This window comes from Mesocricetus auratus, unplaced genomic scaffold (genome assembly GCF_017639785.1).
Source record: "Mesocricetus auratus isolate SY011 unplaced genomic scaffold, BCM_Maur_2.0 Super-Scaffold_100676, whole genome shotgun sequence".
NCBI lineage: Eukaryota > Metazoa > Chordata > Mammalia > Rodentia > Cricetidae > Mesocricetus > Mesocricetus auratus.
The window spans coordinates 143,968,869-143,983,082 of NW_024429266.1; the positions used below are offsets into that span (position 1 = coordinate 143,968,869).

A 14,214-nucleotide genomic window follows, 5' to 3' on the forward strand; every position below is an offset into this window, starting at 1 on the left:
GCCTAGCATTTGCAGGACCCTGCCTTCCATCCATATCATTAGAAAAAGAAAAAGAAAACTCCTACAGAAATAAGGTGGCATCAAGCAGGGCTAAGGCTGCCAATTGGGAGGAAAGAACAAGGAAGGAGAGGCTTAAAGGGGAATGAGAAAACAGAAAAGCAAGAAGGCTTTGTGGAAAGACTAGAAAGTGCTCCGAGCAGGGGGAGGTCCTATATTTCAGCCTTCTGCACCTGGGGCCCAGCTAAAGAAAACAAAACAACAAAGAGACAGAAAGGGGCTGGGTGGGAGTTGGTGGAGGCTGGGAAAGAAGCTGCTTCCAAGCTGTGAGCAGCTTGAGTGTAGTCTGCTTGCTTGAAGGAAAGTCATTTTCCTGGGGTGGGATGGAGGATGTGGCAATGGGCAGGGAGGCAGAGGGTTGGGGGATGGGGGATGGGGGCAGGTGAGGGTGTGCTATCTGGGACCTTGAGAGCCTCACAGCCTGGAAATCTATCCTAAATTACACTAAAAACCGTCCCTGCTCATCCAGTATCAGGGTCTGGGAGGAGCTGTCTGTGCCTACTCTGGAGCCTCCCCCAAGCCCTGTGGGAAGCAACAAGTGTAGCTTTTCTTTCACATTGCCAGAGATGCCAAAGTAACCTAGGAGAGAGGTGCCCACCCTGCTGAGCAGTGTGGCTGAGATTGCAGACAGGACCAAGCCGGCTGCAACCAAGGGCCCAGAGTGGGAAATTGAAGGGAATCTGCTCTGAAAAGCCAGATAGGCTATGGCCTTTGTTGGAGGAAGTGTTACTGGAGGGGAGGCTTCGAGAGTTTTAAGGACTGACACTATTTCTAGTCCTTACTTTCTGCTTCCAGCTTGAGGTTCTGCTTTTGCTCTCAGTGTGGCGTGTTTTTCCTGCTGTTTGTGGTGTTTTATCACAGAATAGAAAGGTAACACAGTATCTCACCACCTACAGGTGGCACATGCATGGAATTCCAGCCCCGGAGAAGTGCAGGCAGGAGGATCACTTCAAGGTCATCCTCACCACCCTTCAGCCAGTGGGATGCACTCCAGAGAACAAAGCTGGGCAGGAGAACAGGATCCATGTGTCCACAACCTGACTCCATCCCTTTGTATAGGATACAAATGTCCCCTTCCTCGTGTGTGTGTGTGTGTGTGTGTGTGTGAGAGAGAGAGAGAGAGAGAGAGAGAGAGAGAGAGAGAGAGAGAGAGAGAGAGAGAGAGAGAGAGAGAGAGAGAGAGAGAGATCACAGGACAACTTGTAAGAATCAGTTCTCTTCTATGGTGGGTTCCAGGCTTGCATAGCAAGCTTTTTCTGTCTGCAGGTCCACCTGCACACCAGGAGAGGGCATCAGATCCCACTATGAATGGTTGTTAGATGCTGGGACTTGAGCTCAGGACCTCTGGAAGTGCAGCAAGTGTTCAACCATTATGCCATCTCTCCAGTTCCATACCAAACTCTTTTATCCACTGAACTATCCTTGTCAACCTTATTACATTTTTAAGACGATGTTTTCAGAAATGTAAAGGCTAGAAAAAAAAATCACTCACACATGCACGCAATCTTAGTTGCCCACCTTGTTTTCTGAGACAGGGTCTCTTAGTGGTCTGGACCTTGCTGAGTAAGCTAGGCTTGCTGACCAATGAACTCCAAGGATCCACCCACGTCTGCCTCCCCAGCTCCAAGATTACAAGTGCATACCACCTGGATCCAGTCTCCCCATTGCTCAGCTCCTCAGCTCTCATGTCACCTCCCTAATCAAGGTCTCATAGTAGCTCACACCTGTACCCCAAGTTCTTGGAAGGACTCGACAGGTTGATTACCAGCCTCATCTACATAGCAAAGTGCAGGCCATCCTGGGATACATAGTAAGAGCCTGCCTATAAATACACCTACTCGGGAGACTGCAAGATCCAAAGCCTGCTTGGGCTGGAGAGAGTTAAGGCTACATTGAGCAACTTAGTGAGAACCAAGTCTCAAGTATAAGAAGACTGGCTGGGTGTTGGTAGCACACGCCTTTAATCCCAGCACTCGGGAGGCAGAGGCAGGCGGATCTCTGTTGAGTTCCAGGCCAGCCTGGTCTACAAAGCGAGTCCCAGGACTGCCTCCAAAGCTACAGAGAAACCCCGTGTCGAAAAACCAAAAAAAAAAAAAAAAAAATATATATATATATATATATAATATATATATATGAAGACTGGGCCAGGTGTTGTGGCACATGGCAGTAACACCAGCACTCGGGAGGCTAAAGCAGGACCAGGAGTTCAAGACCTGCCTGGGCTACACGAGATCCTATAGCAAAGAAGGGTGGGGAGAACAAGAGTTAGGTGACAGGGTTGCTTGGGTGGCCCTGGGTTCAAGTGCTGGGGCACTTTATATATATGTGAAATATTTTAGAAAAAAAACTAAGCTTGCCCAAAACACGTATAGACTTCTACTGTGTGTATAGTCTCTACACAGTGTAGAACCCAGCCTTTTACAGGCAGTTGTGAGGCACCTGGAGCCAGAGGATATATTAAGTTATAGGCTAGTATGAATTATTTTGTTTTATGTAAGTGAGTTGTGTTTTGAATGAGATGTGCCCCATAACCTCAGGCATTTCAATACTTGGTTCCCATTTAGTGGTGCTGATTAGAAGGGCTTAGGAGCTATGGCCTTGGAGGAAGTGTGTTACTGGGGGGAGGCTTCAAGAGTTTTAAGGACTGACACTATTTCTAGTCCTTACTTTCTGCTTTTGCCCTCAGTGTGGCGTGTGGTGTTCCTGCTGTTTGTGGTGTTTCATCACAGAATAGAAAGGTAACACAGTACCTTTCAGACACAGTAACACAGTAGCATTCCAGAACCCATCTCCATGGATACTGAAAGATAATGTTACATTCCAAATGTATTGATCTCATTAATGATCAAGCAGGCTGACCAGAAAGTGCTAACTTGCCCCAAAGATGACCACACTTTTTTTCCAAGACAGGGTTTCTCTGTGGCTTTGGAGGCTGTCCCGAACTAGTTCTTGTAGACCAGGCTGGTCTCAAACTCACAGAGATCCACCTGCCTCTGCCTCCTAAGTGCTGGGGTTAAAGGCGTGTGCCACCAATGCCCGGTGACCACACACTTACAAATGTCCATTTTTAAAGATCCAAACACACACTGACTATTTTGAAAAAAAAGTTAAAATTTATTAATAATAGTTAACATCACATGGTTAATTTGACTAGTTCTCTACTGTACATGGTGACAACACATTCACTAGACTGAGTGTCCAGGGATTTGAGATGAGCCAAAGGTTCACTGGATATCACACAAAGCAGCGTTAGCAGAAGGCTGTCACCCTAGAGCTGGGAGCAGTCAGCCTCGTGCTACGAACACAGCACACTGCCTCACGCTCTGGATTGAACGCCAACAATTCCTTAACAGCTAGTCACACACGCATCTCCACCAAAAAGTGCCCTCTCTCATAGACAGTGCCTGAAGTTTTTAAAGTTTCAAATTTTAGACTCAAAAATTTAGTCAAAAATCCATCTGCACTCCAGGGCTACCCTCTAGTGGTTCACACATCTACAGGCGGCTTCGGCTTTCAAGCCTGAATCAGGTTGGGGGAACAAGGGTGCTACCCCACACAGGCAGTGCCAGCCTGGAACAAATGAAGATCGAACTTCCCTCTGGGCATTTTTGTACCCCATCTTGCTCAACTGTATCCAGGCTTTGCTCTGCACGATGGAAAAATGCACAAAACTTGGGTGTTAGCAATGGTTAAGTTTCTCTTGGTCTTTCTGTTTTGACTCTGTATCCGTCCTATTAGTGTTACAAGGCTGCCCCCTCTTTATTATGTCGTGACCATGTTTAATGTTGGTGGTCAATTTAACATTTTGAGGACAGAAGTGAGCTTCTGGAGTCAGAGGGGACCGTATGCTCCGAGAGCAGAGGACAGGGCTTTCATGACCCCCTGCTCCTCAGAACAGTCTGAAATAAATAGCTCATATAAAAAAGTGAGTTAGCAGCTCAACACAGCTCGATCTGCCAGAGCTGACAGACAACGCCTCTTTAAAACACAAGACAAACCCGAGGCGGAATCTGCTAGGGGGGCGGAAGGTACAACATCCCTGAGGCTTGGTTTGGTTGTTTCGTTGCTTCATTTGGCTTGCTTTGACAATCGGATATAACTGTAGAAACATTTTTGATGGCTTCCTTTAGCTTGCCAAAACCATTTCTTAAAACAATGACTGACCTACAAATTGAGTTTTTTTTTCCTAAGCAGTGAACATTTGAACAAGTCCTTCGGTTTCCTTTGGCTAACATCCTGGGAGATATCACTCAGGAAAGCGGACAGATTGGCCGGCCAGCTACTGTGGTCTCTTCCATCCAGGGGTTAGCCTCCATGTCCACCCCCGCCCCGCACATGTCTCAGACTGTAGAAGAAGGAGAAGCCCAGAGGCTGGAGCTCTGCCATTCACCCCCCATATCTCTCCTCCTCCCTCAGGTGGAGGACGTGTTCCTGGGAGTCAGTCAGTGCCTCCACCTGATATCCTGGACTACACCAATCTACTAACGAGGCTCAGTCATGAGACCCTGGCCAGCTATGTACAGAACAAAAGAACATATAAATACCTTACTTACAATTAACCATTACACGGATGAAGGAGAGGACCTGCTTCACAAACTAAATAAATTTCAAACATAAATTAAACAAACAAACAAAAAAAGAAACCAGTGTTTCCACTTCTGCAAGGGAAAAAAATTTTTAAAAAGCTACCAAAAGCCACCCTCTACCAAGGTCTGTTGTTCATGGCTGACTCATTTAGCCATGTGAGGTAAAGCCACAAACACTTGAAGGAGGCGTTAAACTCTTGGCTTTGGTTTGGATTCTCTATTCCAGGACAGCAAATGTGAGGACCGGCAGGACGATGCTTATGGTTGAGTTGGAGAGGGTTTCAGCCATACAGCCACCCGGGGATGTCCCTCTGCTCCTCCTCCGCTCTCCCAATGTCTGTCTCTCATAAGAGAAGCAATCAAGGAGATGTTCTCCACCTACAAATGTCACATTTAGCTCGAAGATGAGGCAACCATGTCTTCAAGACTATTTCCATCACATAGGATCGTACAGGAAATAGAATTGGGGAGGGACGATCTCGAGGTGACAGGAACAACTGTGAACAATTCCGTACTTTCTGATTCTCAGGAAGGCCAAGGAGTGGGTGCCAAACTCTACAGTAAATATAGAGGCAAAATCGCGGTCTCACAGGGTCCTCTGCCAGGAAATGCCAAGGGGTCCATCCTCATAATTTAAAGCAGGGAAGTGGCCAGGAAGCAGAGAAGTCCGTCTGGTCTCTGGCTCTACCTCTGCCCGGCCTCCCGGATGCGGCAAGCCACCGCGGTGATGAGAGCTGCTCCCTTCCCGCTGCCGTCCTCGGATTCCAGGAAGGACACATCACACTTCGGAGCCAGGTCTCTCACCGTCTCGTGCATGACTTTGGCAAAGCTGGAAAGTGAGAAAGAAGGGACGTGACTGGTTTGTGTCAAGTGAAGCCAGAAAGAAGAATGAAGATGAGAAGCAAACATTTACTTTACGATGTACTGGGAACCGGAAAACTGAGGCTTGAAGGGGCCAGGACCACACCCAAGTCTTACAACATGGTGGCCAATCAAGAGAGTGGAAGACTCAAGTTGGGCACAAATGTCTTTAAGATGCTGGTGAACGCCGGGCGGTGGTGGCGCACGCCTTTAATTCCAGCACTCGGGAGGCAGGCGGATCTCTATGAGTTCGAGGCCGGGCTGGACCGATAGCCTCCAAAACAATACAGAGAAACCCTGTCTCGTAAAAACCAAAAAAAAAAAAAAAAAAAAAAAAAAAAAGATGCTGGTGAACTTTCTTCCAAATAAATCCTGGGATGTAGTTCAGTTGATAGTGTTTGCCAAGCAACATAAGTGAGGTCATTGGGTTTCATCCCCAGCATCACCTGCACATGGTACCCCTTGTCTGTAATCCCAGCAAACAGGAGGTAGAGGCAAGAGAATCAAAAGTTCAAGGTTATTTGGCTATGTACACAGTTGGAGGCCTGTCTGGAGTACAGGAGACTTAGTGCACACAAGTCTTGCAGAGGACCAGGTTTCAGTTCCCAGCACCCACGTGGTGGTTTACAATGGCCTGTAACTCCAGAGGATTCAATGCCATCTTCTGGCCTCCGTAAGCACTATACCCATGTACACAACTGCCCCACACTTCCCACCTCTACCATATGCAAACAATTAAAATAATTTTCAAGGTAAATTATGGGCGATGAGAGCATTTATTGCTTTCAGGAGACAAATTTAATTGCCAGCATCATGTCGGGCTGCTCACAACTGCCTGTAACTCCAGTTCCAGGGAATCAATCTGCCTCCAAGGACACTTCCACTCGGTATAATACACACCCATACACAATCATATGCGTGCTTCATTGTTGTGGGCTATGTGTCCTCTCCTGACTACCCTGCCATCTGAGTGTGACTAAAGACTCGGGCACAGCTGTGCTCCCATAAAACCTTTATTAACGTAAGCCCCAAGTGGCTACTGTGTGACAATCCCTGGATGCCAGGGAAAATTTTGCCTGAATCAGAGTAAGCCTACCAGAATATTCCCTGTTCATAACAGTCAACACAGATTAAACACAGAAACAGCAGTGATGTGATCACTGGAAAACATGATCTCCTCCCTAGCCAAGTGTGCAAGGGGGCACACCCGTCATCCCACCTCAGCTACATAATGCAGTCAAAGTCAACCTGGCTTACACAAATAAGTCCCTGCTTCAAAAGAAAAATGCTATCCAGCCTTGAAAATTTATCAAACTACAACCAACTACACAAAGACTCTCATCTCAAGCCAGCAAAAGGAACCATCACAAGTAATCTCCAAACCATCACCAGTAATCTCCAAAGCAAGCCATTAAACACTCTTGAGTGGCTGAGAGAAGACCAAGAATAGAAATGTACCAGGAGAAGAGGGAAGACAGGGAAGGTACTCACTGAGGATGGAGTTTGTAGAGAGTCCCGTCTACACCCACTGTCACTTTGAGGCTGTCCAGGCCTCGGTTTTCTCTTATCTTGTCCACCACAGCAGCCATGCCTGCGCCACAGAGCTGGGCTGCACGCCGAGCAACCACGGTGCACACCTCCTTGACGATGATGCTGTCATCACATGTGCTCTCCAGTCCCAGGTGGCGTAGGATAGCCCGGACCTGCAGCAGGGCCAGGCAGTCACTGCAGGGGAGGGAGACAATGGTCAGGTGTGCACAGGAAGACCCAGTGGCCGGCCTGGTTCTGTCCAGGAAGGTTCCAGGGGAATGGGGGAAACAGAGCCATGAACAAATGATCTCTTACTCTATTCCAAGGTAGGACATGGCTACCATAAAACTGATGCCCACAGGTGTGGTGAGTCATGCCTATAATGCCATCTTTCAGGAGGCTGAAGCAGGAGGATTGCAAGTTCAAGGGCAACGTTGGCTACATAGTGAGACCTATCTCAAGAAAACCAAAACCAAACTACACTAAAAACAAAGGAAATTCACGTCCTTGAGCAGCCCTGATATTCAGTCAGTACCAGTTTTCATAACCTTTCCCTCATGCGCAGCATGGTTTTTCTGGAGAATGTCAGTCAGGAGTGGTAGTTCACTCTAACTTGACCTCCGTGAGCTACATTCTGCTATCAGAAGAGCTGTGGAAACCCATTGGCTTGTCTACTTGTGAGGAAAAATGAGAACATGGTCCCACCTTCTTCCCCGCATCCTTACCTCTCGATCTGAGAGAGGAACTTAGTTTCAAAGATCCCCCTTGTCTTGAGGCGCTCTGAGATGCGGCCACGGAAGAGCAGCCCTCTCTTAGTGAAATCGATGAGAATGTTACGCACAATCTCGCCCAAGTACATGCCACTGATCATCTTCTCGAATCTGCAATGTAACAGTGTCCACAGAGGTTAGAAGGGGCAAATGTGTCCAGGCAGAAAAGAAAGCAGGGGTTGGCAAAATCCCCTTGTGTGGAAAAAACCACTCCCCAGTCATGTGTGCAACATCCAGGAGTCGTCTCAAACACTCACCAAAATTAACCACCTGACGTTAGACAGCTCATTAGAAGAAATGCACCCACAAACCCAACACCACTTCCAGGGTAGGATGGCTGGGTCTTCCTCCTTAATTTCCACTGGGCAGCTTACACGCTTTCCCTTGGATCTCAAGTAACTGGTGTTAACAGCAGTACCCGCACACACACTTCTGGACCGACTATGACCATGACATGACTTGATTTGAGAGTCTTTGGACTATGCACAATGCCCTTTTAAAAAGCTAAGGGTCCAGGAAGACACTATCACTGCCCTACCTCATTTTGTAGCCTGCTTCCTTCGTTAATGGTACCTGCCTGGCTTGTGGGGTATTTTAGTCCTGGGACCTATAATTTAGCCCAATCATTTGCAAACTGTATTCTAAAGGACCAAGGTCTTGGACTAACTCAGTCTGGTGGCACTGTAGAGGGCATCTCCCTGAGGCATGAGGCTCTGTGACATTGGGGATGCTCATCCATTCTGACAACAGAGGCACGAGGTGCTGAGTAACTGGAGAAAGGCTTCCCTACTGTCAGAGGCACCAACACCGCTTCTTCACCCTGGGAGCTGTAAGCGCTTCTAGCTCCCACTGGTTTTCCCCAGTCTCAGACCTAGCTTCTAACGCATTCTCCTAGACCTTGATGGGGAGTTTGAGAAGAACCTCTTTGAAGGAGAAACCCACTTGGGTCCTGTTGGGGAAGTCCTGTGCATTTGTCAATAAAGACTGTCTGGCCAATAGGAATCTAGATAGGTGGGGCTAGGAATCCAGGAGGATTCTGGGAAGGAGAAACACAAGAGAGTTCGAGATGTAACGCCATTGGGGTAGGAAGCCCGGAAACCTCTCCAGTAAGAGACATGCATAGATTAACAATTATGGGGTAATTACTTAAGTCAGAGCTAGCCAGTAAGAAACAAGCAAGGCCAACAGCTTCATAATTAATACAGCGTCTTGTGTGTTTATTTGGGGACTACAATCCAGCAGAGCCCAGGAGGCTGGCGGGGGATAAACCAAAGCGGCTAGCAAAAGAAAAAGCTTCTCTTAACAGGGCCCCCAAGAGAACAGGCCATGGTGGAGAGCCCAGCCAATCAAGATCCCATTCGGGGATGTACGCCCCAATGCAGGTGAGTGCTTACCTCTGCTTGCCAGGGTTGAGGGAGAGCTCATCCACAGCGACATCAAACTCTGTGCGCAAGTCATCCAGGCAGCCGTTGTCCCCAAAGGCCCCCCACTCCATGTTGACGCACATGCGTCCCTCCTCTCCATCCACCAGCTCCACGTTTCGCATCTCTTCCATGTAGCAGGCATTGCTCCCAGTACCTGTCAATCAGGAGGCACCAACCCTCACTCAGCGCCAGTCTCCCACCCACCCGAGGCCACGCACCCCCATCTTGGGAAGGATAATCGGCGTCCTTACCAACGATGAGGCCAACTTCACAGTGAGGGTCTTCATAGCCACAAGTCATCATAGTCCCAACCGTGTCATTCACCACAGCAACCACATCCAGGTCAAACTCCTGACGGCAGAAGCAGACATCCACAAATTCCAATATCTTCTGTTTAGATACTTCAACGCATGCACGCACACTGACGTCTCTGCCCACTCCTCTCTGCTCTCCCCATTCAACTTCACTTTTGCTCAAAGCCCTTACAGCAGCACTTGCCACCAGATCGTGGGCTTCCGTTTATAGTAAGACTGTTGTGGTCAGCCCCAGTCCCCATGCCCAGTAGTTAAGCAAATACTGCTGAGTGATAGTTAATTTCCCTCCAACAAAGCATGTGCTATTGCCCTGCCTCTGACTACACCAGCCACCTTGGGCACCAGGGGACCAAATGTACCAGGGGACTTGCACTATGTCACCCACCTCTCGCCGGTGAATTGCTTCTTTCAGCAAGGTGACCACATCCTCGCCCTCACAGCCGGATGCCTTGAAGCCTTTTGTCCACTTGAGGAGGATGCTCTGGAATGAATGAATGAATGACACACAGGTACACACAAGGAGGGATAGAGATGGGATCCTGGTCATTCCTGGAGCCCCATTTTGCAAACAGATGGCCCACAAATGGTCCCGAGCTTGCACCTAAGGTGACTTGCTTGCATCATTTAATTCCCACCACCACTGTGTGTACGTCTTAATTTCCAGACTCCAAAGAACAGTGAGCTGGGGATCAACCTAGGAGAGAAGCCACCAAACTCCTCAGAGTCTTCTACAGACCCTTAGACAGAGAGAGGGAGGGAGGGGATGAGTGGTGTTTTCTGTTCGTGTCTGTGTGGATAAAGCTGTGCTGGCAGCACATATGTGGAGGCCGGAGAGGCTGATTGATAGGAGATGTCTTCCCTGTTTGCTGTCCACCTTGGTTTTTTTTAGTATCTGTCATTAAACCTGGAACTCATTAATTATATTGTCTGGCTGCCCAGGGAGTACCCAGATCTGCCTGGCTCTGCTTCCCCTTTGCTGGTGTTACAGGCACATTACTGCGCCCAGCTTATATGGATGCTGGAGATTTGAACTTTCCGAGCCATCACCCAGCCCTTAGAGCTCCCATTTAGCGTGCTCTTCACGAGCCAGCCGGACACAGATGCCCATTGGCTTTGCACATGGGAGAAAGTTTTGTTCCCCGTTGCTCTTTGTGGCAGCCAGCACAAACCAGCACCCTCAAATTCTTTTCCCAAAAGGCTGGAACCATGGCCACCCACATGCATAGTGTCTCCAAGCCTCACTCATGGGCTATGCCCATCACTTGGGTAGTCTATAAACCTGGATGTGTCATACTGTGATCAGATCAAGAGATTCAGAACAAAACAGCCCCGTGGATCCCTGGCTTTTACACCCACACATAGACAAAGGCATGCTTGTCTCCTCCACCCATCTCTCATCTCCAGGTGAGCTGTGTGCCTCTGGCAAAAAAACGTTCAAAACCTCAGATGGTCATCATAATAAGACAACACTGGGTTTCAACAGCCAGGGAGACTTGCCCAAAGCCAGTGGTGAATAAATGTGGCCAGGGACCTCTCTCTGAGCCTCCAGGTCTCCTTAATGTCTACTGAAGCCTCATCAAAAAGATGATGTCATCAGAGTCAACGGCCACAGCTGGTTCCCACTTTGCCTACTCTCTATTTTTACAATTCTAGACTTAAAACACAAGCCTCACAGAACACAAACAGGAAAATTCAGCAGTTACCTAAGACCTTACAGTCCTGATAGGAGCAGTTAACAGTGTCAGGTTCCTCTGATAAAAGTACAAAGACAGTGTCTACTTAGGTACACAAGAACCTGAGTTTGATATTCACCACCCATGTAAAAAGTGGAGGAGGTGGAGGCTGGAGGAGCCTTTTGTAATTAGTGAGCTCCAGGCTAATGAGACCTCGTCCTCAGAACAAGGTGGATACCCTACTTGAACATACATGTGGCACCCCAACACACAAATTAATTAAATTTCAAAATGAGTTGATATTTTTGATTATCACCACACCGTGGCGATTGAGAGGACATCCATCTGCGGTCCCCATCCCACTAAGGTCTCCCCACCTAAGATGACTCACACCCTTCCCTGCCCAACTTTCTCCCCTGGAAACCGAAGTCAGCCTAAGAGTTGAGGCCCACAGGAGCCCTCCCAGAAGGCAGCGCTACCTGGTCCAGGCTGTTCTGCTGGCAGGGGAAGGAGAAGGTGAAGCCCAGGGGTAGAGACACGCCTTTCATGCCCATGTACTCAAGGAAGTCTGCGATGCATTGCACAATGTGGTCAAACAGCTGCAGGAAGAAGGGTATTAGGGAGACCCTGGCCAGAGGGGGCTGCCCCCAAACATTCCACCCAGGAGAAACCAAGCTTAGGCATCACCTAAGAAGCAACTCTGCCAGGGCCCTGAACCCCAGTCCTCCCCAAGCCAGGGGTGAGCAAGAGAAGGGTGATCTTTGAAATCGGGAAGGCCACTGGATACTCCCAGAAGCTCACCCAATTACGACCTCCCCTCTTCCCCGGTGTCACCTCCTTTTCTTTTGCTCCAAGCCTCACCTCTTCCCCAGTGCCGTGCATGACCTCCTGTGGGATGGAGTAGATCTTGTTATGCATCTCCACGCCCCTCCGCTTCCCGTTACGCACGCGCACCAGCAGGACCCGGAAATTTGTTCCTCCAAGATCCAAGGCCAGAAAGTCTCCTTTCTCTGGAAAATGAACCCAGGATGGTAATGAATTGTGGTGATAGTGTATGAGTCTATACACGGTCCCTTCGTTAGGGAAAATGGAGCGTGAGCGCCACCTAGCAGTTAAAGAAGGAAGAACCTCAGGACCAGATCTGAACGGGCCCACCTGACCCCAGAGGCCGGCTCTTTAGAACAAAGATCGGGCATGCCAATACAGTATGCTTAAAACTGTTAAAACGTCTGAGCCAAGACATACACTCTCTGGAAGAGATAAGGAACAGGTGAGGGATTCCTCAAAGAAAACTAAGTCAGGCAGTGTGGCGTGCCTGGAATCAATCCCAGCACTTAGTATATAGAGGCAGGAGGATCGGGCATCCACAGCCAGCCTCAGCTACACTGAATTTAAAGTCAACCTGGGCTATATGCCCCTGAGGCAACCCAAGCCATTTCATTCCCTCATAGATGATCTTAAAGATGTGATTGAATGGAACAAAGCCACACCACTAGGTGACAACTAGGGAACAAACCCTAGTTTCTTCCTCTGGAGCCTGTGCCAACCTTGAAAGACCATCATGGATCCATCAGTAACTTTTTGTATGAGACCAGGCAGGATATACACGTAGACTCAAACAAACATGGTGTTTGTTCTAGAGATGGCTCTCAACCCCAGATTCCTGGGTTTCAATGTTGCCAACTCTGGTTGTACAAACTTGAGCAAGGTTCCTAACTTATCTCAGCTTCAGTTCTTGGCCAAACAGGATATTTTTAATAAACAAAACTGATACAAGTGTTGGCATACATCAATAACCTTGGCACAGGTATTCAAGGTCGTCCTGAGTCACACATAGGGTTGGAGGCCAGCCTGAGCTACACAACACCCATTTCTAAAAGCACATCAAATGGGGCTGGAGAGATAAGAGACCGGATGTTCTTACAGGTCACGGGGTATTTCCTAGCACTCACATCAGAACTGCCTGCAAGGCCACCTCCAGGGGACTGGACACCCTCTGTGGACTCCACCAACTGATGCATGCACCCAGGCACGAAATTTTAAATAAACCTTAAAGATCATGACTGATGTCAGCAGCAGGACAAACGCCACCAGGTGAACTGAGGGCACCCTGCTACGTACCTGTACCATCTGGGGTGGCACACACGTAAGTGGGCAGCATCTTCACGGGGGCCACAGCGTGTGTCTCCTTGCTCAGACCATGCTCCATTTCCACCTTCATCCTCCTTTTGACCTCCAGCAACTGCTCGTGGCTCAGCTTCAGAGACTCCAGGGTCTTCTGGCGGGCCCGGTGTTGGTCAGCCAGCCGGTAAGCTACCGCGGTCACCATAGCCGCCCCTTTGCCGCTGCCATCTTCAGATCGGAGGAAGCGAACATCACAGTCGGGCACCAGCCTCCTCACTGCCTTGTGAAGACGCTTGGCAAAACTGCGGTGACACACAGAGAGACAGGTGTCCATGGTTACAATGGTACAGACCGCTGCAGAGCAGCTTCCGCCTCAGCCCCGAGCCAGTGGCCCCCACAGAAGCCAACGGCGCCCATGTCTCCTCTCTCCGTTCTTCCCCATCCTGGGGTTACCATATAAAAGCCCGGTATTCAACCGTGACTGCCCTAGCTGGCTCTTCTAAAGCTACCACTCATGCAGTCACATGAGACTCGCTCTTTCTTATGGAACAGGCCACAGTTCCTCTGCTTGACAAATGGAGCCAGCCTCTGCAAGGGCAATCTACTAGAATCAAATGCTTCCAACGCCACCTGCTCCCGAGGTCCGTTTCATCTAGTGCCCCTGGGAAAACACCCAATAACAACAAAACCTAGGAAATCTTCCAGACTCTGGCCTTTGTTTTTTTCACCCCCAATTCCTGCCAATGATCTCAAAGGCACCTGAACAAGTAAGTGGAGTCAGTGGGAATGTTTAGCAAGATGCCCTTGGCTGGGGGGGCCCCTGCGCCACACGGACCACTGACTCACCGGAGGCGTTGGCTGTAAGAGCCACTCTC

The 14,214-nt window shown here is 49.0% G+C and overlaps 1 protein-coding gene across 1 annotated transcript in view; it reads right to left on the bottom strand.

Moving 5' to 3' along the window:
• Positions 1–3,150: 3,150 nt before the first annotated feature.
• Hk2 (hexokinase 2) overlaps positions 3,151–14,214 on the bottom strand; it is a 51,139-nt gene continuing 40,075 nt past the window's right edge. The window contains exons 10-18 of the mRNA XM_005078290.4: positions 13,337–13,641; positions 12,077–12,225; positions 11,695–11,814; positions 9,928–10,023; positions 9,480–9,579; positions 9,199–9,382; positions 7,760–7,915; positions 6,996–7,229; positions 3,151–5,472 (exon numbers count right to left, since the gene is read on the bottom strand). Of these exons, the coding sequence (XP_005078347.1) occupies positions 5,328–5,472; positions 6,996–7,229; positions 7,760–7,915; positions 9,199–9,382; positions 9,480–9,579; positions 9,928–10,023; positions 11,695–11,814; positions 12,077–12,225; positions 13,337–13,641 (1,489 nt within the window). The 3' untranslated portion in view covers positions 3,151–5,327. The remainder of the gene's footprint in view (positions 5,473–6,995; positions 7,230–7,759; positions 7,916–9,198; positions 9,383–9,479; positions 9,580–9,927; positions 10,024–11,694; positions 11,815–12,076; positions 12,226–13,336; positions 13,642–14,214) is intronic.